Genomic DNA, 26,018 nt, shown 5'->3' with positions numbered 1-26,018 from the left:
CCCAGACACACTGACCAAATTTGAATTCTGCCGCCTACCCTTTCTTTTAGACACCCAGGCTTCCTGCACTTTATTTATTCATTGTTTTTTTCCCTTTCTGACCTTGTATTGCTTGAAAACCACCCACCAATGTGTGTTAGCTGCTACAAAATCACCCACTAGTCATTAAAACCACCTAATGTATTTTTTGTTTTATTGTTAATTCTACATTCAGATATTTAAATTCAAAGAGAAATCGGGCCGAGATGTGCTGTGTGCATACATACTCACACAAGAGCTCAGCAGGGCTTTGAGCAATGGCTGACTTTACCTTGATCTACTAGTTTGATTAAATGATATGCTGCAAATTGAGATGTGAAAGGATTGTGCTCAGTCACCGGCAGCCACGGTCAAAGTCATTACAGCTGACAGACTGTATTCAAACTAAAGAGTGAGGAGTCCTTGAGGAGATCTGAAGCCTATTACCAAGCTATAACAACAATAACCGGCTTGGCAACAAGGAATAATGCCACATATTGAAACGTTAAGGCATGACTGAATAGATAAGTGTACTGTGCTGACACTCTTATTTCAATGAAAGGGAATTATATGTAGATACATACGAAGCCCTGCAGCATAGACTCCTGTCTGCTCACATGCAGGTGAATCATGATTCTCCCACGTCACAAATCCCCCGTTTACCTTTAGGGTATGCCGATGAATTATGCCATCACCTTGGTGTTAGTTCAGACTATTGATCATCTTTACCTATTGCTCCATAACGAGGTAATAGATTGTTTTCACTGTTGATTGTTTTCTAACACATCCCACGTGCATTGTGCAGTGGTGGAAGAAGTGCCTGCTCATTATTTGTGTTTGTTACTCCATCACTCTTCTTTTAAAATGCTACTTAATTAAAATTAGAGAAATATGATCAGTAATGTATTACAATTAAAGCAAATGTGCAACTGTTATTGTTACCCTCGTAGGTGGTTAAAGTCCCCTACGTGTATTGGGGTTACAGATGGGGTCCAAAACTAGCAAGCCACATGAATGTTATATTCATTCAATTCAATTTTATATGCTACATATATATGGCCAGGATCCGTTGAATTTTCGGAATATTGGGTTGCAGATTAACATTTTCAAAAGGGGGGTTTGTTTAGCATGAAACACTTGAAATAACTAAAGGATAAGTTAAAAAAGGATAGTGAGGTCAAAGAAAACTATTTCTGCTAAAAAGTTAGCAATGATTGAGAGTCAGACCTAAAGATTTCAGATGTGTGTATCTCACACTGCACTGTAACTTGAATTCATGTACCTTTTGTTATTCATGTTTTATTATCTTTGCTTTTAAATGAGTGTTTTTAAATGCCTTTTTATAATATGTTTCTTAATGCTCTTAATGTCTTTCATTTTTGTAAAGCCCTTTGAATTGCGTTGTGTTGAAAGGTGCTATATAAATCAACTGGCCTTGCCTTGCCTTGCCTTGCCTTGCCTTGCCTTGCCTTGCCTTGCCTTGCCTTGCCTTGCCTTGCCTTGCCTTGCCTTGCCTTGCCTTGCCTTGCCTTCCCTTGCCTTGCCTTGCAGATACAGTATATCACGTTGTATGCTTTAACATGCCTTATGCATATGAAAATACTAACAGATCCTTTTTTGTATTTTTTTTCACAGCTACACCCTCCGTGTGGTCGGCAACGGGATCAAGGCTCAGAGCGCTAACCCTGAGGTCAAAGTGAAGGTAGCAGACCCTGTCATAAATCAGATCATCGACAAACTCAAACACATTAACCAGGTGAGTCTCTACAGATTTACTATGTGTACATAATACACTTTCCTTTAAATCTATAATAGAGTCCCTCCTTTTTAACAGTTTTCTTAGGCAATCTGCTAATCTCTGTGCGTCTTCGTTAGACGTGAAGTAGCTGTCATTATATGATAGCTTGTTTTTTAAGATGCTCTGAAACCGCTACATTGAAAAGAAACTCACAACGCTGAAGCCCTTCACTCTTTACCTCTGGATAATCTTATCTTATTTGATCATCTTTCATATTACCAGTAAGTACCGGCTGATCCCCCAGGCTATGAAAAAAAAATCCATCATTACACATTTAAAAACCCATTTATTCCGGTTTGTGTGTCTTCACATTTACTGGTCTTTGTCAAAATCAATGTATCTTTTCTATCACCCAGCCTGCTTTTCCGCATGCTTGTGCTGCTGTGGCTCTTCTTGCTCTTCCTCTGTTTATCTCTCAGGATGATGAGATTACGGCAGTTTACTGGAGCACTTTCTCTTCTGTAGCTTCAATAACAGCCGCTGCAGCAGCCGCTGGGTTGTTGCACTGCAGCAGCAGCAGCCTCACATGTCTGTTGCTTTAGTTTCCCCAGTGGCGGGCTGAAGGCCAGGTCATCTCTCTTGACCTCGTGCTGGCACCCCCTCCCTGACTAATTCACACCATCTGTGGGATGTCAGAACACATACATCTATATCATAACCATTCAGAGCGCCTGATCTGCCTTGTTGACATAAATTTTGTATATGTCTCTCCCTCCGTTTGTGTTTTTGTGCCATCTACACCTTTGTGGTTCTGTGCATTTTTACATGTACAAAGACAGATTTACAACATTGAATATTTAGACATTTTAATCTGTAGCGCATGGTTTTCTGTTAATACCATAAAACAGATTATATTCATTAGATTGGCAAAGATTGTACAATGTAATCATTTGTAATCCTCTCAAAGCAAGTAATTCACAGAGTGTAACTATATTTCCTAATGTTCACTGTTAGAGGTTTGTAAACATAAAGACATCAAAACAACAGGTAAACATGGTCAGTTAATAATCAGTTGAATTAAGTAAACATTTTCTTCGTGTTATCTTATCTTTGTGTCTTTCTTGTCTTCTTACTTTTCTTCTTTCCTTTCTTGAAACTCTATTTATAACTAAATCAGAAATGTTCCTGAAACGTTATAAAACAACTCAGTGGAGACTCGTTAATGCAACAGTGATGAAAAGTGACACTTGGGCTCAATACCTGATATGATACTCATTATCATCTATCACACATCCAGTGTGTGAAGAACTTAAGTGAGTGTGTGTACTCACTTAATACCATACTTTAGCAAAGAAAGGTATATGTGAGTTTAGTTTTTGCCTTGTTTTTGGATTAATATTCTGCTTTCAGCCCCCCCACAGTAGTCTTTGCTGAGCAAATGCATCATTTATTTTCAAACAAAAACATTTATTCCCATTTAAAGATCTTGCTTAACAAAAACAAAGATAATGCAACCTTAACATGTTATTTTTCCCACCAATATGTTGAGTGTCTTCTGTCATGACCCCACCCCTCAGTAAGCTAGTCCGACAATAAGTGTAGCTGCATCAGTTGGTCGGTCGGTTGGTTGATTGGTCGGTCGTTCCACTACTTTGATCCCGACTGAAATATAAAGAAATCTATGGATGGCTTTGGCATTTTCACAGACATTAGGCTTTGAACAATGGCTTTCCATCTCGCACCACCAGCAGTCAACAAAAAAAAATCAGTCATGCATGGTTCCCAAATGTCCTTAGAACTTTGGTGATCCTCTGACATTTCCTCTAGAGCCCCAATAACTATTGGATGGAACGTGGGTCACACATTCATGTTCCTTTCAGAGTTAATTGGACTATATAAATATAAAATATATATAAAATACTATAAATTGTACACATGGCGCTCTAACCTGAGATGGTGATTATGGTAATGAGTCAGTGTTGCAAAATCTGGCTAAATGTAATGAATTGTAAAATAAGTTCACACACTAACATGAGCTATCTTCTAAGATATTATGTTCTTTATATATTCCTAACAGTCATTCAGCTATTTAAAACATATTTTAGCATGAGTATGTAGACATTAATAGCATCATAGGTTTTCACGTCAGCTGTATAAAACCACTGACATTTCCGAACATCCAGCATATTGTGTCTTGGGCCTCAACGACACAAACAAAGCTTAATATTTCACCCACTCTTCGGCAATGGTGGTAGAAGTATATCTACCATTGTTAGAAACATTAAATAAATAGAATAGAATCCAGAAAAGATGTATGAGATATTGACAGTGTTGGTGTTAATTAAACACAATATAAGGCACCACATTTGTTTTGTTTATCATTTAAACACATTTAATTTAGTGCATGTGTTATGTGTTGTAATAGAAAAAAAATACCGCAAACAACAAGAATCTTTGAAAACGTACATTTCTTTAGGTCAGAAAATAATTCTAAAATCACTTGAAAAACCAACACAAGTGTAACTCTTTAGAATATAATGACAATCTTTAAGTATGTAAGACACAATCTGGACACACTACTAACCAAATCAAAATAGTATTCTATTATTTGTCATTCACTTTGCGTGTTGACTCTTAATGCGTCCAATTGAAAATCATGTCCACAAGTGTTGAGCTGGGATGGTGTCTTCAGTAGTGTTCAAAAAGCAGTTCAAACATTTAAATAAAGCTCTCAAAAATGTGGTTTGACGAGTGAAAATCTCTTTCAAATCCAACATTTGCCCCTTTGCACGAGAGATGTTTGGCAAATCCTCATGATTGGCTCCAGCACTGTCTCCACCACATGAGGTGCTAACAACTAAAACCACTGTGCCGGTTCAGAGTAGAGATGGTGAACCTTGTATGTTAGGTATGTAGTCACTCAATGAGTTGTTCTATGATGAAAGCTCTTTTTCTGTTTTGTCTGGGTTTCCAGGGAAACCAAGATAGAAATATCAAATAATTAATCTTAGCAACATCTCTTGTACACTCAAGCTAAGTTTCACTCCATCACAAGGTCCAAAGGGAAGTGCTTTGTTACGCTCCTTGTAAGCCTCATGTCAGTAACATAAAGCACTCATTTTTGCAAAAATAATTTTCTCACAATCACTCTTGCGAATTAAATCAGACAGTATTCAAAAGCAATTTAGAATTTGTCCTGACCTCACTCAGATACACTTTTTAAACATGTTTTCCATCTGTCCGTCCCTCAGTTGACAACGAAAGCTTTTTGAGGTAATATAAATGCTATCGTTGTGGAGCCTATAATGACTATCTTTTCAGTAGCAAAGGCATCATTTGTGTGATGTGTTTTAATGCTGTTAAAATTGTCAGCCCAAAGTCACACCAGACGCAAGATGTTTGTAGCATACACAAAAAACCTACGCGATCCCTGATTCAACCCACACTGAACAGTGATCCGCCGTTACTAAAGCAGCGGTTTGACGATTTGTTTACCAAAGCACTAAATGCCCACAGTGCATCTGTAATGCTAGGAGGGGGCTTTGACCAGTCATTATTGATATTTGGTAAAACTCACAGCATATAAGCCCTATGAGATTGGTAATAGCTGGCTGTGGAGGGAAATAAATAGTCAAAGGCCTTTATTTAACGGGGCTCCTCTACGCTAAGTTCCAACCACGCCACAGGCTGGCGTTGTGACCTTTCCAGAAACATTTGTGATTCCACAAAATGCGACGTAACGAGTTGCAGAAGCGTCCTAGAAGTCACTCTCTGCTCTGCTAATATTACATGCCTAGTCTATTTTTGATTAAGCTGCAGGGCGTTACACAGATCAGATCAAGCCGGGTAGCAAAAGGAATGGCGAGAGCATCTGGTACATTCCAAAAATGAACAGACTAATATAATCACTAGGGTCTGTCTGTAGGCCTATTTTTCCTGATAGAAGCTAATTTTGAGAAAGAATTATAAATGAATGGTTATATTAGCAGCTCACATGGTCGCAAAGACAGCGTTAACATTCTGATGTTCGACAACTAAAGTGGTATCCATGTTCGTCTTATTAGTTTAGCGTGTTCATCCTCGGGGAATCATGGATCTGTTACAAATATAATGATGATTCATCCAATAATTGTTGACAAAATCCACAGAAAATGCAATGTTTTTTCAAATCAAATATATTCACACGTGCAAAAAATGAAAAAGTTTCCATCGTGATTACTTTTCAGAGCTGTTTAATCCTGTGTGATTAATAGAAACTGTGGTGCAGTCTTTGGTGATAAGCCTTAAATAAATAATCTGCTACTGAAACTGGACTCCTGGGATGGTGTTACGTTCCCTACTGGGCTAGGGGAACCAAAGGGAAGTAACACAAATATAAAATGACCAGGCGAGAGAAAAAGGAGAGGAAGCCAATCTCTGAAGCCACCAGCAGGTCTTTTAATGGACAAAAAGAAAAAGGGCTCACCAGCCAACTTTCAAAGTAAACTAAGGTACAAATATATACTGGAGCGCATCTCCTAATAATTATCAAAACACAGGTCCCACACAGAGACATAGACACCATGCTGCACACATGCAGCCAGAGGAGAAGAGGAGTGACTGCAGCCTTCCTCAGGTCCTATATGGAGGCCCTGATTGGGGATTGGGAGCACCTGGGGAGAGGCTGCACCTGGGGACAATCAGGCTGTACCTGGGGAGAGAGGGAGAGAGAGAAAGACACACACACACACAAACACTACGGCTACAGACAGATGGTATTTCAGTGTCTCATTAGTACCTTGGTTTTTTTGTTGTTTACTGTGACCATGATATTTCTTTTACATCAAAGTTTTATTATCCCCCAAAATATCAAAGTCATTTGGTGTGTTTTAGAAGGCAATGATGGGCGACCTATTTTTATTCCAACAAAACACCTAATCAGGCGTTAAGAGTGCCTTATACAGAGAAACCCTGCTGTCGTAAGTGTCACGCTGCGGTGCATAGGCTTTCTGAAGCATGCCTGGCTAATTAATCAACATGACATCTAAAATGTTGCATGTGAAATGTACTGTCCCTTTAGAGTCTGAAAACGTTTTTAAATGGTATGTTTTCAGACTAGAAGTCGACATAGAGCAAGGTTAGTTGAGTCTATATCTTTATGTTGCACATCTGGTATTATTCATTCAACAGCTTGAGTGTGCAGTCCTTGAGTCTACTTTGCATTATCATCTCATCGGGACTTGATTTGCAAATAGTTCTGATTGGCATCTCATTAGCCGGTGAAGCGCGGCACAATTGTCAACTTGTGACCTGAATTGTCATTTAGCACCCATTTTCTACCCTCACAATGTATTGCTCTGCCGTGTTTAAGGTTCAGACATCTCGTGAGGCAAGTTGAACAGAATACACGACCGGAAATAGTAATCATGTTATTCACCAACTATTTGGCTGTTTAAGATGGAAACTGGGCTTGGGGAGGACATGTGGGTCATGTTCAGTTTTAAAATGCATCCTTTGTTGAATGGTGATTATTTGAAATTTAATTTATTGCATTTATGTGAAACAGATGAATACTTGATGCAAGGGGAGGTAGTAGAGTGTGTGTGTGTGTGTATGTGATTCTGATTTGTTTGTGTGTGTGTGTGTGTGTTTTATGACCGGAAAACATATCAATTACATATACCAGTGCACACACTCATTCAATCGTGCACATGAGTGACCTTGTGCACAGCTGCGTATACACCACACATTATATTACTTCTATAAATCACTATGGTATAGGTGCACCTCATTAATATGATGAAACTTACCTTAAAGTACATGTGCATGTGTGCATGAAAAGCAGGTTGCCTATTTGAATGGATGGAGAGAAAGTGTATACTGAGGTATTGTATGGATGAAGGCAGAAGGTGAATTTGTATTACGTCTGAAGGCTCCACTGTTGTGCATTTTTATCAGGATAAGAAGGATGTGTCCATGCGAATGTTTGTTTTCATGTTTTCCATCTACATATCAGAGATGTTTTTTTTTACTATTTTCATTTATTTGCCCCTGACCTTGACTAACTCAAGTGCAGAAACCGCTCCCAGTTTCCCGAGAACCAAATGGAAATGTACCATTACTATTCCACAGCAGAGGCTGCAGAAAACACAAAACAGCGGTGCTGCTATTGACAAATTCATCATGCAATCTGAGTGTACAAACTCTAGATTTCATCATCTTGCTCATCAGCAGCTCTTTCCTATGAATTATTTGTTGGCTGCTCTCCTCCTTGCCTGTCCTCTCTTCTTGATGTGGTAAAACCCATCAAGAATCTATAAGTAGGCCCTGTCCCTGTGTCTCTCAATCAAAATCAGGAGCAAGCAGCTCCTCACCCCGTCTGCAGGCTGAATTATTTACCAGTCATTGATGTGGTGGTTGACCAGCAGTTTTGCTTTTGAATTATTCATGCCCCCTCTCCTCTAAGTCTAAAGGATTAACACTGAGAATATATTCACATTTTATTTGTTCCGCACCTAAAGGGCCATACCGCTTCATAACATTTGACTGTGATAAAGTCCAGTTAAGAAGAAAAGTAATATTGATTGAATATAACCATCATCCTTAATATTTAATATTCAACACACCACGACCGCTAAGCATTACTTACAAATTCAGTTTGTTCGACTAATTCATGTTGGTATCCAGCAGGAATCTGTTCAGTCAGATGTCAGAGCTGAGTCTTAATTGGAGACAAATCCCAAAACCTGCAGCATAATAATTCGTTTTTAGCCAAAACACATTCATTATATCCATAAGCACAGAAAATAAAAACATTCAAATACAAATCCAGCTTAGCTGCATACCTGTAGATAACAACTTTATCTTAAATTGTTGCATTTGCTTATCAGAGATTAAAATCCAGTTTGAGAAACAGCAGCATAATCCTCTGTGTAATTAGCCATGAGTTGCAGCATTTAAGTTCTACAATAATACAAAATGACATTAGAGTAATACATCATTTGAAATCTTTTCAATGAAGGAACATGTCACCAGGTGCAAAGTCGCAGCTCATTGCTATGTTTTTAAGACAACAATGATGCACAGAGGAATAAGTCATAGGCTTTACATGAATGCATTGTTATACAATTGTGGAGCCATGAGACAGAGAGTTAATTTGAGTTATAGTATTATTCTTGAAATCACATTATATAGTCATTTCTCCCCCGACCGCTCACTCACTGACCTGCCTGCTGCTGCTCTGGATCCACAGCCTGTCAGTGCTGCTGCTGCAGGGAGGGAGAAGGAGAATGACATTGTTTGTCCCAAGTACCGACTTACTGTACATCCTAACACTTTTCTCCTCTGACTGGCAAATATGATCATTGTAACAGCCTCTATTTACAGACGGTAAAGTGTTCAAAGAGAATACAAATTAACTCTGAAATCCACACACAGCTTTATTCATATTGTGGATCTCTGAAGGTGTGATATACTTTGCCAGATGACACCTTGTACCTCTCTAGGATATGCTCTCTACAAAATCTGTTTTTTATAATTAACTGTTAACACTAGCAGATGGTTAATATAACACTTTGAGTATTTGTCTTTGGAGTAGACCTTCCTTTTGTCTGTGGTGTAGAATAGTTGTCTAGATAGGATAAATATGGTGATAATACCTTTAAATTAGTAACATGACCACCACCATGTCCAATTACTGTAGACGCAGCTGAAATACAAACCCTTATGGCTCGAGGTCAAAATTGTAGTGTAAAAATGTTCAAGCATTAGAGTGCAATAAAACGAGAACCACTTTCTTTCCTTCAATATATATTTTTTAAATGATGTTTCAAAAGAGTTTATTATGTTTAATTTATCTATCTTGATCAATGACATGTACAGCCCAAAATACACCGTGTAGAGTTTAATTATTCTTATATTTCAGTTTCTTCTTTCTTCTTCTGATTCAGTTTGTTTATTCCAGAGGCAGATGCCAATATCAAGATCCCCTGCGATAATAAATAAAGAAAATAGTTGCACTGTGGCACTCTCAGCCTTGGAAAAGAAATAAAAAACACAATGGATAGTATAACCAAGTGATACCTGAGAAAAAAACACAATAAAAGTAGAGCCATCCACATTATAGGCACAGCTTTAGTGTCTGGGTGTGTGTGCATATTTATGTGTGTGGGGGTTCTATTCATTATTCTGACTACCTGTGGGAAGGAACTGTCTCTGAAACGGGTGGTGCGTGATTTAATGCCCTGGTAGCGTTTTCCAGATGGCTGGAGTGAAAATAGTGTGTGGGCTGGATGACTTGTGTCCTTGATGCTGCTTTGGGCCTTCCTTTTACGGCAGGTAATGAAGATATCATAGCTGTGGCAGTACATTCCTGATGCTGCTTTACAGGGTTTTGCTGCTGTTTCCAGTCCTGTGCAGTCAAAACTTCCAAAGCATAGTGATGCAGCTTGTCAAAATATACTCTCTATGGTGCGATGATGCAAGTTAGCTTCAGAGACCATGCTGAATCTTTGTTGTGATTTCCTGAGAAAGAAATTAAGAAGTTTGTTAGGTCTACAGTGCAGTGGTGGATTGAATATGTATACAATATCTCAGGTGGCCACAGGGCTTTTTTCAAGGTGAGGATCAGAGTTTGCATGTAAATATACAAGGCCATGATTAAGTGATGTGTCAGTAAAATATACAGTGTGTGAGTGAGGGGCAAGGAGTCAGAGACACACTATCCACATGAAACTCAAATCATTTTTGCATTTATTGTTTGCTCCCCAACCCCTTTTGTAATTCTTACCACTACAACTCCTAGCCTCTTGTAGCCATCGCTGGTCTATGTTCTCTATTGTCAATAGTAGAGATGTCCCGATCCGATCACGTGATCGGGGATCGGAGCCGATCACGTGATTTTCAAAAGATCGGAATCGGGAGAAAAAAATCGGGGATCGGATTATTTTTTTTATTTTTTTTTTTTATTTTTTAATAAAATATTTTTCTTATTTTATTTAATGTTACAAAACAAAAATGACCATGTTCACGTCTTAAAGTCATCCTGAGGCCTTAGTTTTGGTTTAAAATTACACAACATCATGTATGTGTTGCTTCTTTTGGGCTTGTTTTCATCGACCTGGTTGCTTATTTCTCTCAAATCTGGCAACAGAGTGGGCGCAGTGTCTAATAGTAGCAGTAAGCTAACAAGAGGCTACGTTCAGCTGGTGACTCGGGACAGAGAAAATGTCAGGAGTTTGGAAGTATTATAAATTGAAAGCGAAGGCAGTGTAACAGCCAGATGCAATGTTTGCAAGGCGGAGGTTCCGCGTGGTGGAAAGAACAGAGCTACGTTCAACACGACCAATCTAATACAAACACCAACAACAACACGACGAGTACACAGCGGCCATTCAGGTAACGGCACTGAAACAACCGACACTTTCAGAGACTTTTAAAAGGAAAGAGAAACTGCCCCAGAACAGTGAAAAGGCCAAAAAAATAACAGCCAAGATAGCTGAATTCATCGCGTTGGATAACCAGCCGTTATCTGTGGTGGAGAACGTTGGGTTTAAGGGACAACTTGAATGCTTTTCTCCTTTTTTTTCTCTTAATGCATTGCATAAAGATCGGATCGGGAAAAATCGGTATCGGCAGATTGTCAAAATCAAATGATCGGAATCGGATCGGGAGCAAAAAAAGGTGATCGGGACATCCCTAGTCAATAGTGTTCTTCCCATGGATATCAATATTGTATTTTCTACTTTAATTTGCAAAAAAGATAGATCAACGGCGGTATAAGTTAAACAACCTTTTTTCATTTTTCTTTTGACTTATATTTTCCACGCCATAAGTTGTAGATTAAACAAATGCAGTCATTTCAGGAGGACTTTTAGAATTAGATGACACTCAGAAAGTAGGTTAAAATAATGACTTCAGTGAGCCATAAATACAATTTAATTACTTAAGTGCTCAGTTATTAACTGGTGTTTAATTATTTCTGAAGGTCAGCGTTTGTATGTGTTTAGGTTAATTTCGTTTTGCTCCATTTGTTGCATTGCTCCAATTACATGAACCAAATTATGGGTGGAATTATCTCCCTCTTTTTCTCAAATAAAGGCTTGGTTTTCTCTTCAAGTTCAGGTTAGTAATTGTAACAATTGTACAATTATGAATGCAAGTGTTACTGAATAAAGAGCTCATAAATGAATCTGAACATTTGTTTTATTCTCACTTGCCCTGTACATACATCAAAGGATACAATTCTGTTAAATTCTAATTGACCATGAGCTTGTATTTTGTATAAAAGGTGTTGCTCATCATTATCTCTTGTGTAAGCTCTTAATTGGTGCAGCAATTTCAAAAGAGAATTGCCAATTAGTCTGAAATCTCTTTTTTCAGAAAATGCATTGCGAGTGTAAAGTACTGTTTATTAGCATGTGGTCAGTTTTTTTGCTAAGAGGGTAATTGGATTCCTTTTTAAATCGCCACACACTGCAGTAACAGCCTGCCCAAGGGTGTCTTCTCATCTGAAGATGAATTGAATGAAATCAGAGCACCTGTCTCACAGCCCGCAATAGACAAAGCCCCGTGTCACTCACACAAGAGAGGCTAATAACACAGTTAGGCCATTCAGACTTGCTTTATTATGTGTCAGAAAGAGCAGTACAGCTGTTCAATACAATCAAACCCAGAGCTGTTACTGCCCTGGCCTTGAACAGTAAGAGAATAAAGAAGCTGGCTGATTGACAGACCTGCTCAAACATGACCGGTGTCTCCTCAGCTTTAGAACAAATTGATTTAGCTTTGAAATATCATTAGCTAACAAGGCCTTATTAATGAATTAATTACTACTATTTCATGAAAATCAGGTCATCTGTGTGTGACTTCATAAACTAAAAGCACATGTTTAGCTTGTTCTTTTAACACCTGAATGTAATGGATGTGTAAAACAAATCATTTGATTCATCAAGGTGAGATATCATTATCACTCTTTTATCTCGTTTTTTTCCCTTTTTGCTGATTCTCATTTTAGTTGTATTCTCTAATTGACAATGTCAAAAATAAGGCTGTTGGCTACAACAATTTGTTACGATCAACAGATATCATGAAAATACAAAAACAAACTGTGAGTCTCATTCTTTGAAAACAGGTCATGAACATAAACATATTTTCTTTAATTAAAATGTCTATGCCTGTCTATAATCATGTGGCTTTTAGAAAACAATACTTAAATAATAGTAAATGAGGCAGCAGTAGGTAAGAAGGAGTTAAAATAAATATAGTGCCTGCATTCATCGTAATGAGAAATGCCTCAAAGAGTGTAACAATGTAACACTTGGAGGTCCACTGCTCCCTTTATCAGGCTTTGACAAGAGAAATATAGAATATTGTTTGCCTTGTCCCTTAATGTTGCTCCCTATTCTACCAAAGCTTATGTGTTACAAACCAGTATGAGCAGATAATAAACTTAAGTAAATAAGTAAGAACATGTCTCTGATGATCGGAGTGTAAGATTAGTAGGAATCAACTCTCTCATTATTCTCTGCATTATATTATCTTGGAATAAACTAAATACAGTTGTGACCTTGGTAAGTATAAGAAAGTGAATCTTAAAGCTTGGGTAGCGTATTGTCTCACATGTTCAATCTTAATTATCGCAAGATGCTGTTTCTTTGGTAAACAGGGCACAGAGGGGATAGCTTCTGAACTCCACATAGTGAGCCCACGAGCAGGGCTCTACCTCAACAAAGTTCAAATTTAGTCAAACTCCCAGAACAGGCTAATCTCAGGAATTATAGAAACCTAGTATTCCACTTAATGTGTTAAACATTTGGACATAAATGGAAAAAAACATGCCAATTACACAAGTGGAAGGATCAAACTCACAATCCACTCAATCCTTTAACCTGTCACATGCAGGAGCTGAAACTGCAGACAGGTTAGTCGCCAGCACTGAAGTGTCCCAGCTCAGCATGGCAGCCCCCTGACATGACACCCTGACAGCTGCTCCCCTGCAGTGAGCCGACACACTAACTAATTAGCATAGACACTACCTTTCTGATCAACACAAAGCATTCTCTCTTGTTTCCAATTACGCCATGTGCATTTAAATGAGCCAATTAGAGTATGCATTTCCCCTGGTATCCAGTTCACAAAGTGTTTGATTGAGATTCTGCTGCACATCAATACAGCAGGAAGTTTAACTGCCCTGCAGGCCACTGCGGACGAGAAGGATGAGCTTCATGTTATACATACTAGATTCATTTGGTTTAGGTGGCGATCGAGATACGTTTTGGATAATTATTTAAGTTTTTGTTAAAATGTACAAAACAAATTATTTCATTATTTATTTATGTTTGTATAAGCGATACATGATAAACAATCTGGGCAGAATTGTATAGAAATGAGAAATTTGCAATCCAGTTATTAAGTAGATACAAAGTTAGTTAATACTTAGAGGATTGTGACCAATTAACAGCATGAGGAACTATTTTGCATTTTCCCTGCTTCTTTCTGCATTTTCTGAATAAATATTCTGCACTGTCCTTTCTATGAAAGGAACTTGTTCACTTAATCCTGCTGTGAATATTAATGTGGTATACATTTAATATAGATATATATTGCTTAATTCAGCAGAAAAAAAAGCTAATTTAAACTAGTTTACTTTTTTTAAATAGTACGATATTTTAACTGAAAATGTGTCATTTTCTGTGTCTCATTTCACAACTAGCTGTTGCAAGGGAAGTCCATTCCTAAACTGGGGTCACTGGACCAGATAGAAACAGGAAGTGGAGACGCAGATGGACGCTACAGCGGCGACTGTGATGATGAGGACGGCTGCGGTGGTTCGGGGGGCGACGAGGTGAAGAGGAAAGTCCCCAGAGTCTCCAAATGTAAGTCTGATCTTTCTGTGATTTTATTGAAGAATAAACCAGTTAACCTTACCACGTGAAGACATGTTACCCAGCTTTGTTTAATAGCAACAGCATCTGAGAGGGAATATATATTATCATTTATGTTCTAAAGGATTGGGTGAAATGATTTTCATTTGTATGTTTCGATGCATAATTGCATTTAGTTGTTATTGTATAAATCTCCTCTTTGTATGAGGTTAAGATTTTGTACATGGTCCCTGATAAATGAATGAAATACACTAAACATAAAACACATTATTAAAACAAAATGTCACAAAGCACACATATCATTACAAGTAATACTGTATAAACTCTTCAAGTTCATTTGCTTCCTAATTTTCAAATGCATTAAATTGAGCCTTTTACTCATCGCCCTTTTCAAAATTGCAGAATTACAAAAGTTAAACAGGTTTTTGATCGTTGAAGATATTAAATGCATAAGAATATATTTTAATAAGACTGGCTCCAGTCTCCATTTTATGACAGTCATAATAATAGTCGTTAAATATAATAGTTGCTATGGGGACATTATTGCAATCAATGCCCGTTACTTTAAGAATTATGGCTCCTCAGAGGATCAGTAACCTCTGATGAATCACAGCGGCGGAGCTCTCCTCTTCACTTTGTGTCCCGTCGCTCCTCTCAGCACAAGGAACCCCCTCTCCTCTCTGCTCTCCATCAAACATGCTAACCACCTGATTAATCACCTCTCTCGTTTTGCCTATGGCGACAGCGAGGAAGAGGGGGTCATCCAAACAAGCCGTTCTATCCGTGTAAATGTTTCCTTTACTGCTTGTCAGTCTGTCTGGAGGCTTTAGCAGCTCAGGCTCAGGGAGGCTGTTTAACAATCGCTCATGTGAGGTAGTGGGGAGGCTCTGACATTTATCACCCATTACAGTACAGCAGCCCTTTCCTTGTCATAGGCCAGATCAGCCTGTCTCCCATATTTATGACCCACTGTCTGTCATGACCTTTGTCGAGCATCTGTCCCCTGCTGCCTGACCCTCACACAACTACCCAGGGTTTCCACCTCAACCAGACCTCTGGTCAGTTCCTGCACATTTCCACTGGTATTAAATGCATGTATTGCTTAAAAATGGGTTGAATTATTTCTTAGTGGCTGTTTGTTATTTAGGTTTTATTGTTGTAGTATAATTAAATGTAGAATTTGGATACAGTAGCACTTAACATGTTCAATGTCTCTCTCCTACTAAAACAAGTCTTACACAATGTAAAGCAGCTTGTAAGAACAGCACACACTTAATGTAAGTACAATGCATTATATTTATGAACAGGATTACAAATATGCCCTAAAACTATAACGGAAACAAAGTGCTACTCTTGGACTCCAGCCTTTTAGGCCATACCTCTTTAGACGAATTAGATCAGTACACCTAGTTGTTTGGTGATTATCTGCAGGTACAACTCAAAATGAAAGTATATTTTCAGATCAGAAACAAATGCTTTAATATGTGTTGTTCTAGAGGTCATGCATTTTTTTCAAGGACTTGTTGTGTCAGTGTCTCTGTACTCTGCGGTCTGGCGTCTGTGCTCTGACAAGTTCATATTAGGCGAGACCCAGCCTCTTGAGAAACCAATTATAAATGACAAATCACAGCCTGTAAGGATAACACCGATGGCAAACTTTAGGTCTTTTCAGTACAAAAAAGATACTCTATATACCTAATGTTTAGTTTCAAGTAGATTATCAAAAGAAAAGACTCTCATTTCAATAAAAGCTTTAACTTAAATGACTTGAAGGTGTCAAGTTAAATCATAGCATGTACATTGATTTAAATATTGCAGCAGTCATGGAGAGGGTTTGCTGTGTCTGAAATGCTCTGTGATCGTCACACTTCTTTAGATCAGACAAGCAGTAGCGTTAGAGCCATTGCGAAATTCTTCAGAGTATTGACATTGTTCTTCATTGATGGAGATTGTCATTTAATTTAGTTATATGTGTTGCCAGAAAAACAAAGTTGAGAGTTCTGAAAAGTTCCTGCATCATACTGCAGCAACAGAGCTGATACATTGGCTACCGAGAGGGTTAAATCACAGTGGTGGTGATGAACTATTAATGAACATTGTTAGTTTTTTATTTCAGTGTGTGTGCAAAACTTCAGAACAGAAGCCCCGTAGAGACAGAAATACACTATGAACACTGACAACTACAGAATCAAAAAAATAACAAATGAAAAATAAATAATTCGATGAAGGTGAGCTAAAAACTGACATGCTACCAGCTCCCCAAGAACATGATCGACAAACTAAAAACAATACAACTCATTCACAAGTTACAAGTGAAGGAGATCACAGGGAGAGTGAGAGATGTATGTTGCAAGATATGTGATATGATGGTTTTTTTTTGCAGTGTTTACGAGTTTATGAACTATATAGAAGTCACAAGACAACGTGATATATCTCAAGCTTACATTATTTGAAAGGCATGTCATTCTTCACGTAAATTAAGCTGTCAGTGCCAGATACTATAACACCATTTATAATTTAATTTGATTTCTTTCTCCACAGTTATCCATAATCCCTCTCTTGGTGTGTTTGATGTTTATCAGCAGAACATGCTGACGATAGATCAGGATGATGAGGAAATAAAAAGGGAAAAGCTCAATACTGACAATACAAGCCTGATTTAAGGGATTATCCTCATTAAGCAGAATTACTGTTGTGTGAGACTGCTATGTATGTGACAAGAAGCAACAATGTTAGCAGTTCATCCTTCAGAAATATTTCAAGGAGTTTCGAAATGTTTAGTGCTTACAGATGGCTTTTGTTTACTGCATTGCACTCCAGATCCCTGAGTTACCTGAGTTTTTTTTGTGTGTAATCTCAGACAATTATTTTAGAAGGTAACACAGACTAAGAAAACAAAGGATTCCAAGAAATATCAGAAAGATTAAATATATCCAGAATCTTTTGTGTATTTCATTTGACGTCAGGCCCTGTTTTTGCAGTAATTGCAGACCTCCCAATTACTATAACAAACACACACATTCCTCCTTAATTAAATGAAATTAAAATTGAACACAAATGAGAACTAGCACCTCAATGTCAAAACTGTTGTAATATCACAGTGTTGTGTATTGCAGCATATTACAGTGCATGCAAAGCATCATAACCAGGATCATAATTACCAATTATAATCAACATAACTGGAATACTCATTAAGAAAATATATAATATATCCCATGTCTGTGGAGCTGTGTTGGTCCAGACTGTGACTGTGTGCAATTGTGAAACTCCATTGACATACTAATTGCTCAAATCAGATATCATTTTAATATGACACCTTTTAACTTCATAATAGCAAAAGAGACATTTTAACTTTGTAGACCTTATCCAGACCTTCATTTTTCTAAATAAGGCGAGCCGGAGGGCCTCAAGTAGTGGGGATGAGACAATGCTTTTCTGCCGCCCTACTTTATTGTTGAGCCTGATGAGATAATTATACACCTTTTAATTACATAAAAAGCTTCCCAGATATGAATATAATGAATCCAGGTTAACAATTTAAGCCTTGGTGGCTTATTAATAACCGAACAGTTATGAGATAACAACAAAGAAAGTCTACAGCCATGCTATTGGGTAAAATGTTTGCCATGTTCACCGTCTCACTTTACTGTCTCAGAATGAGAATATTTCCTGTTTATCTCTTAATAAAAAGTACAGCTGAGGCTGATAGCATTAGTTTTGAAGATATTTTGTTACAAAGTTTTGGACTGACATTTTAACCATATAATGGTGCTAGAGGATCATCATTTATTACAATTTATCGCTAAGTGGAACCAAGTGGTGACATCGAATGTGATGAAAATCCTTGGAATAGTTGTTGAGACATTTCCTTCAAAGCCAAAAATGAGAACCTGTTGGTGGCACTGGAGGAACAGTTAGATTCATCAAAGATATCCAGGGCAATTGTACAGAACAGACCAACATAACAACATTACAAAACAGAAGATCCAAATGTCAAAATGATACAAAGAATGCGAGTATGTAAAATGTGTGTAAAAGATGGACACAGGCTGATGTCAAGCATCTTCTAGGTGTCTTTCAGCCAGAGCCTGAGTCACACAACCTCCACTCCATCATGTCTGCTGGAAAGAAGACAGTCTACACAAAAATGCAAGAATTAAGGCTGAAGAATCCTTCACACAGACAGTAAAATGAAACAAATACAGACAGATATTACTAAGGAAATGGAATCAAATCTCCCAAGCAGATTACTTACGACTGTAAGCACAGTTTTGGTGGGGTGGTAGGACATGGAAACAGACTGAAAGGGTTCAAAAAGATACTACTGAATATATCCTCTGAAAGTTGCTGGGATCAAAGTAGAGGATCGACTGACATCGAGCCGTGCCCGAAGAAGAAGAAAAAACGTGCCTACAGTTGCCGGATACATACTAAAGGAAAAATAGAGGTTTACCTCAACTTCCCTTTATCCAATAATACATCTTGGATCAGCATCGCCTGCAGTTGGGAAAAACTAAGAGGCTTTTTCATGCTCCAGCACCAACATGCACCTCATGTCTCTTTTCTGGCCTGGTGTAGTCGGCTGCAGACACTGTGACTGCTTGCAGTGTGAGCGTTGTACTGCAAAAAGACATCTTTCAGACACTGTGGCAGCAGTGGAGACACCAATCGATTTCTAGCAAGTAAGCACAATGAGGGGAAGGGGAGAAGCTGCTTTACCATGACTCTTATTCATTAAGTGTCACAGTAGGAGAGTATTTCATGTTGTTTAGGTTTTTACCTTGTGGTAAATGACTGGATGTAGCTGTTGCATGTAGAACTCCTCCACTATCTAATGTCAAGGGATGATTTGAAAGAACACATTCAACAAGGGAATTGGTGCATATTTAGAAAAAGCAATTTCATGTCGTAATTGACGTGTTGTATATATTCCAGCTCTAAATGAGAGATCTGAGAGACAGGGGATTACATGAAGGCCACTGTGGACATACAGTAATAGACCCATCACTGGGAGACATTTGCAGTTTTCCTAACAGGCCCTGTAATACTTTTCCGTGCCTATTAGACAAGTCTTTATCCTCGTTACAGTGTGAGATCAAATTAGGTCACCTGCTGTGACTCCTGCCCTCCTCTCTGCAGGTAATGATGGGATCAAAATCATTTACCGGGTCTCATTACTTTTTTACCAGCAAGCCTTTCTAGGTGGACAGCTAGATTGTCCGATCATCACACAATTAAATGACTAATTAATATCAATGTGATCCATCAAGACTTGTCTTTTGAAGATTGTACTATTCATATCCAAACTATGCAGTGTTTTTCTGATCAATTATTTTTGTATATTTATATAACAAGTTACCACTAAAAGACTGCACAATACACAGTATGATTGCAAGTATATTTTCAAGCTGCTACATTGTACACAGTAACTAGTTTATTCATATTATTGAACGTGTAGTGAAAATTAGATCACTGATGTATTTATTGTTCTTTTTGAATAATTTTACCCTCTTAACTTGGTATTTCCTAAACTCTATTCTGAGTTGTTCACCATAAACGTGGCGGAGAACACTTTCATTCACCAACAAAGCTAAACCAAATGCAAATGCCAATATCTCCATTTCAACAGTTGTTGTTATTTTCTGTGAATAAAAATAAATAAAAGGTCAAATAAAGTGCCCTAATGGTAGCCATAGCAGTGATCTACAAGAGGAGTTTGTTTACTCCGACTGTGTGCTGCAGGTCAGGTAACTGTTGTAGCTTAAAGGGCTGCTATAGCTGTTCTGAGAGTATTATTATCTTAAACAGCTAATGTGGGACTTGTGTTTACTTTTGGGACTGAAACTTTAGCCTTGTGTCATTACATGTTTGGGTGTAAGGATAATCAATTAACACCAACGCTGAGGGACCCAATCCCAGACTATTGCAATCTTCGTGAGCAGGGACCAATCTCTATTACAAAAGCAAATGGGTCCTGAAATGATTCACACCTACTAGGTGTATGGACTAATAGAGTTGCATTAACGCCAAGCAGCACAAATGAACCACTTTCTAACAGCAGACTCCCGCTGTGACTGTCTAACACAAGGCAGAACAATACTGTCCATGAAATGTTCCCACAGGGGGAATAGCACCATCCAACTACTGTCCAACATGGAACTCCTGTCAGACATCACAGTGTTGAAGTAGAAGGGACATGTGTGTTAGTACACAAACATAGCTCTGCAGGGGATTGGATACCACAGCAGAGGCCCAAAGCTCCAGCTACTGAAGACAGAGCTGTCACTCTACCAGTGCAAATTAAACGGACCAACCCACGCACAGTCTGGTAGACAGTGGTGGAAGATGTATTCCTAAAGAAGACTCCTTAACTGTACCTTTAGTGATATTACTAGTTTACTGTGGTACTGTATTGTGGTAGTTTAAACTAAAAACGTTATTGTGTTGTTTGTTGTTTGTTTAGAATGCAACATCTTAATCAACAAAGTGACTAGTGACTTTTACTGTTTAAAGTAGAATATGAATCTCTATTGTAGTGGTGTAGCACTATAAGTAGTATAAAACGGGAAAACTTACAGGAAGTCACCTTATATGTGTTCTTACATACAATACTTGAGTAAATATGCTTAGTAACTTTCCACCCAATAGAGCTCAACAGAGCCCAAGAGTTTCCTGATGTACCTTATCAAGGTCATACACAGTTAATTGCAATGATCCTCACTTGTGGTTTTGCATACACTTGAGATGATATATGACGGTAGGCTAAATAACAGAAATGCCTCTCCTCATGATTGAGTACAGTTCACCATCACCACAAAGCACATAATAAAAAGACATTCTCATAGTCATGATGTTGATGCCAAGCATACTACTAGCTATAGACGGGATGTACAACCATAACGACTCAGTGCAGCACTCATGGATCCCTGGAGCGTCTTGCCCTGTACAAGGTCAACAACTCTCTACAAGCCTTCGGGAAACGCAATGAGCTTGTGGAGAAAACCACTAAAAGCTACTCGATCACACAAGTGCCTATCGTTTGCCGCTCCATACCGACCTAATGTTTCATCCCTGCTGCTATTCAGCATAGCTTTCAAACCTTTCTGTCAGATCACCATAAATAGTGGATAAAGGTTCATGAAGGGGGCTACCATCAGTCAACTCTTCTACATGCAAGCCATCAAGCTCAATGACAAGAGGATCTACAGCAATGACAGAGGGAAGCCATTTGGAGGGGAAAATGTAGCTGGGTGAAACCAAATGGAGGCAGGATAATTGGAGTTGAAGGGTTGGAACTATCAAAAGACCACATCATAGACTGGAGACAGCACAGCTGCAGGACCCAAGAAATGCAGCAACGTCCAAGAACAATAACTTACCCTCCAGTACACACAGTATGCCCTACTGCTGGTCAGATATTCAGCTGGTATTGTAGAAGCTTAAACTAAAGCTGTTGATATGAAGACACAGAGAGGCCTCCCAGTGTACGGGGAATCAACCCAAAGTCCATCAACCTTCTGTCGGGCTGGAGACAATGGAGGTTAGCGTCAAGGACACTGTATGAAACACCAAGCATGTACATTAGTAAAATGGTTCCTCTCATCGGCAGACAGATGAGGTGGCTGTCAGAGGCTGCAAGAAAAGGAAACCTCCCATTTGGGGGTTGCCAGAGCTTATGGATCAATGTCGTTAAGAAAAAAGGTCATAATTTCACTTGTGCCTGTAAAAAAGTGACCAGAAAAATTGAAAAGTATCATGTTGGTCATGGTATTAAATCAATTATTTTATATTTTTTGTAGTGTATTGTTGTTGTCTGTAAATCATTTTTACACCTGAATCTATCCTACAGAACGACATCAACTTCTTAGTTACTTTGGGTACATTCTAATAATAATAATAATAATAAATTGTATTTTTATAGCGCTTTTCTCTAACCCAAAGACGCTTTACATTTGGGGAAGGGTAGACAAACAAGGACAGGCAATAAAACAACAAAAAAACAAAAAACAGAAAAGCAGTCAGGAGGAAGTTGGTTGAGAGGGGGGGGGGGCTTATGGATATACAGAGTTGAAGAGATGGGTTTTGAGGCGGGACTGGAACAGGGTGAGGGACTCAGACTCACGGAGGTCTTGGGGGAGGGAGTTCCAGAGCTTCGGGGCTGCCACAGAGAAGGCTCTGTCCCCAAAGCTCTGGAGTTTGGCCTTGGGGATGGAAAGCAAACCGGCTGAGGTGGATCTGAGGGACCGGGGTGGTTGGTAGAGGATGAGGACTCAGCAATTTCTCTGAAAGGTTTCTAGTTTTCTGGGAAACTTCCTGCAACACCCCTATTAAAAGTAGAGGATCAACTTGAAAATGTTTATGTAATAGAACAAGAATGAATGAATGAATGAAGTAACAGTAACACTGGCCTGAAGATGATCACTTCAACACCGATGGACATTCCCGTATTATGAATTGTTTAGAAATGATGGTGAAAACCTCGAATTCATTTTTATACCATAGCCAGGTTTCTCACAAAACTCACTGACAGCAAAAAAGCAGACTCTATATCAAATGGATTTATCTTAAGCTGAAAAACCTGACGGGAGATAATTCATTGTAGACCTCCAAGTTCAGGAGTTATAGGTCAAACAAATGCAGTATTTTTAATAACACCACTGGCTGTTCTGTGCAACCTTTTCTGTTTTGGAGAAAGCCTCTGAAATCAATTCAATATTGCTTGCTCTAAGAGCTGCAGTCTCAAGAGTAGGCAGTGCTGGTAGACACTCAGGGAAAAAATAAATAACAGCCCTACAGGATTCAACCCTTAAGAAATACATATCTGCAAACACAGAATAACAAAGTCTAAAGTCACTAATATACACTCAAATTGGTAGAATAACCAGATATATATTCAAGCCATCTGCCATTAAATTGTTGGATTAATCTGTTCCTCATAGCTACACATTAGTCTGAGTATGAGCCTGGTGTAGATTTCCTTTATTTAGGGCCTGAATTTGTTTGTATGTGTTTTTATGTGTTTGCTCTATGTTACACTGTCTGTTGCTTTCTCAGTTGAACTAAGGTTACCTTGACATGCTCTTGATAACTAAACTACCTTAAACAACATATTAACCCCACTGCCTCCCACTTATCCGCAAATTGTTCAAGGTTTAAGCTTTACTGTGGGATTAGTTTATGTAATCAGTCTCTTGTGACTCATCATGAAAGCCTCCCCCGTTTGCTGTGGGCTTATCAAATTCATGTGGATAATCATGCACCTTTCTCCGACTCGGTCTGCTTTCAACTATTGGAAATTATAGATGTGAGTGACTCATCAAAATACATGTTTTCTTTAAAAACTAAAATTAGGATGGTACTTTCTGTGGAGCCTTGCTCTCTGACATGGTTAAACATTTATAACCTCTGAGACCTATAAATAAAGAGCAGTGTGGCAATACATTCAAATACATGATTTAGGTCATGAGTAAGGTCATAATAGCAATGGACAGTCCACATCTAGAATTCAACTTTACCAATTGCACCCATCTATAGCATTGAACAGCTGTAGCATATATGGCACACTTACTGTATGACCAAACCACCTTCTACTTTCCAAATACTTTTCTTTGTCTTATGTCCTTGTTCAAGTACACAGGAAAAAAAAATCACCGCTTCCTGTTTGCGAATGAGAAAATGTGTACCCTTTCACATAAATAAGCCACAAAGCAGGGCAGATGAAAGCACACAGATTAATATCTGCTGTGTATTAACATATGGTCACAGCTCAGATTGGATCCTGTTTCAGATGAAATACACCAAACCTAGTGTATGTGCCTGCTCTAACTCAAGCCATGCTTCGATGAAAATGAATTGCAATTGCTTTTTGATTTGCCACAGTAAACATAATGACATTTTTAATTTAAGATAATAGAAACCTTGCATTTTCTTTATCAATTTGCTTCCAGGTGTTTGTGTTTTTTTGAGTGAAGCCTTTTAACCACAGTAAGTTGTCATTATCTTCAGCGGCACATTCCTGTTTTTCAATCATTCTCTCATACCCTGCATGATTTAATGGCTGGCTTAATGAGCTGCTGCTTGCATGTGGAAGGACATCTCATCGTGTTAATGAACTGTGAAAAGGGCAAGCACACATCATTGTGTGAACTGCTTTAATAATCAGCTCGGTGTCAGACACACAGCCCATCTACCAAGAGTCTGCTATATCAATAAGCACAGAAGCTGGACATTTCATTAAGACAACTTATTCTATGATCAACTCTCATCCTCTTCCTCCCACCCGTCTACTCTTTGTCTCTCTTGCTGTCACTCACTCTCTGTAGTAGATGCTTTCCATGCTACTGAATTGACTGGCCACAGTTTCTCCGTTGCAAGCTTAGATGTGATCCTTCCACGCTATAATAGCTTTCCTAAAAGGGTTTACTATAATGACAAGTTGAATGAATAAGACCATAGTATTACTGTATGAGCTAAATGCTGAAGTTAACTGTTGAGATGGTTGCCATCTTGCAGTATATTTGCACATTGGCTTCTCCATTTTTAAATCCAGGGGCACCATACCATACCTAGATGTTAACAATTAAAGTTCTATGTTCCTCACATTACATTACTTGAGTCGACAGCAATGCTGGTGGCGGTGGAATGTCGAACTTAGTCACAGTGATGCTTTGAGCGTTATCCTAACGACAGTGATGCTAACATATGGTAACAGTGTCAATGATGACATTCTGGTCTTTAACAAGTTTAATATTTACCATGTTCTTACTAAAACATTTGCTTATCAACACAAAGTACAGCTGAAGCTAATGGGAATGTTACTTCTGGTATTTGGTCATAAACAATAAGATGGGATAGTGGTGGTCTAATGGATATTGAGGTGGGCTGAAGATCGGAAGGTTGTGAGTTCAAATCCCGCCAGGAACACCACCACTAGTGTGCCCTTGAGTAAGGCACTTAGCCCTTAGTTACTCCTGGGAGAATATCCCTGTAATTGGTAATTGTAAGTCGCTTTGGATAAAAGCGTCAGCTAAATGTAATGTATGTTTGACCTCATGGTGGCAAGAACTACAAACCGCCCAAATGGCAATCCACACCAAAGGTTGTAAAGACATTTTACCAACATTTAAAAATGTCATTGTCAAGGTGAGAGGAAAAGTCGGTAAGATGCATCCTCTTGGGAATGACATTGCCAGACATTGAGCAACATATCATTGTTAAAAGTAGTGTGTGTAGCAATGTCATGTTTTTTAATTGGTTACGATTATAATCTGCCATTTTCTCTTGGCGAGTCGTATTTTACATCTGCTGGAGGAATGAAAGAAGACTTTGCATGACCCAGACCACTTGTCATCACGGTGACATTTGACAGGCAGGTTTTGTCTCCCACTCTTCATGTCCTA

The 26,018-nt window shown here is 38.5% G+C and overlaps 1 protein-coding gene across 1 annotated transcript in view; it reads left to right on the top strand.

The window, feature by feature from the left end:
• Positions 1-26,018, top strand: part of gpc5a (glypican 5a) — a 109,186-nt gene that overhangs the window by 52,626 nt on the left and 30,542 nt on the right. Inside the window, exons 7-8 of the mRNA XM_034116688.1 lie at positions 1,654-1,774; positions 14,448-14,610. Coding sequence (XP_033972579.1) covers positions 1,654-1,774; positions 14,448-14,610 — 284 coding nt within the window. The remainder of the gene's footprint in view (positions 1-1,653; positions 1,775-14,447; positions 14,611-26,018) is intronic.

The sequence above is a fragment of the Trematomus bernacchii genome, unplaced genomic scaffold (assembly GCF_902827165.1).
Source record: "Trematomus bernacchii unplaced genomic scaffold, fTreBer1.1, whole genome shotgun sequence".
NCBI classification, from domain to species: domain Eukaryota; kingdom Metazoa; phylum Chordata; class Actinopteri; order Perciformes; family Nototheniidae; genus Trematomus; species Trematomus bernacchii.
This window is presented reverse-complemented; position numbering and strand designations above follow the sequence as displayed.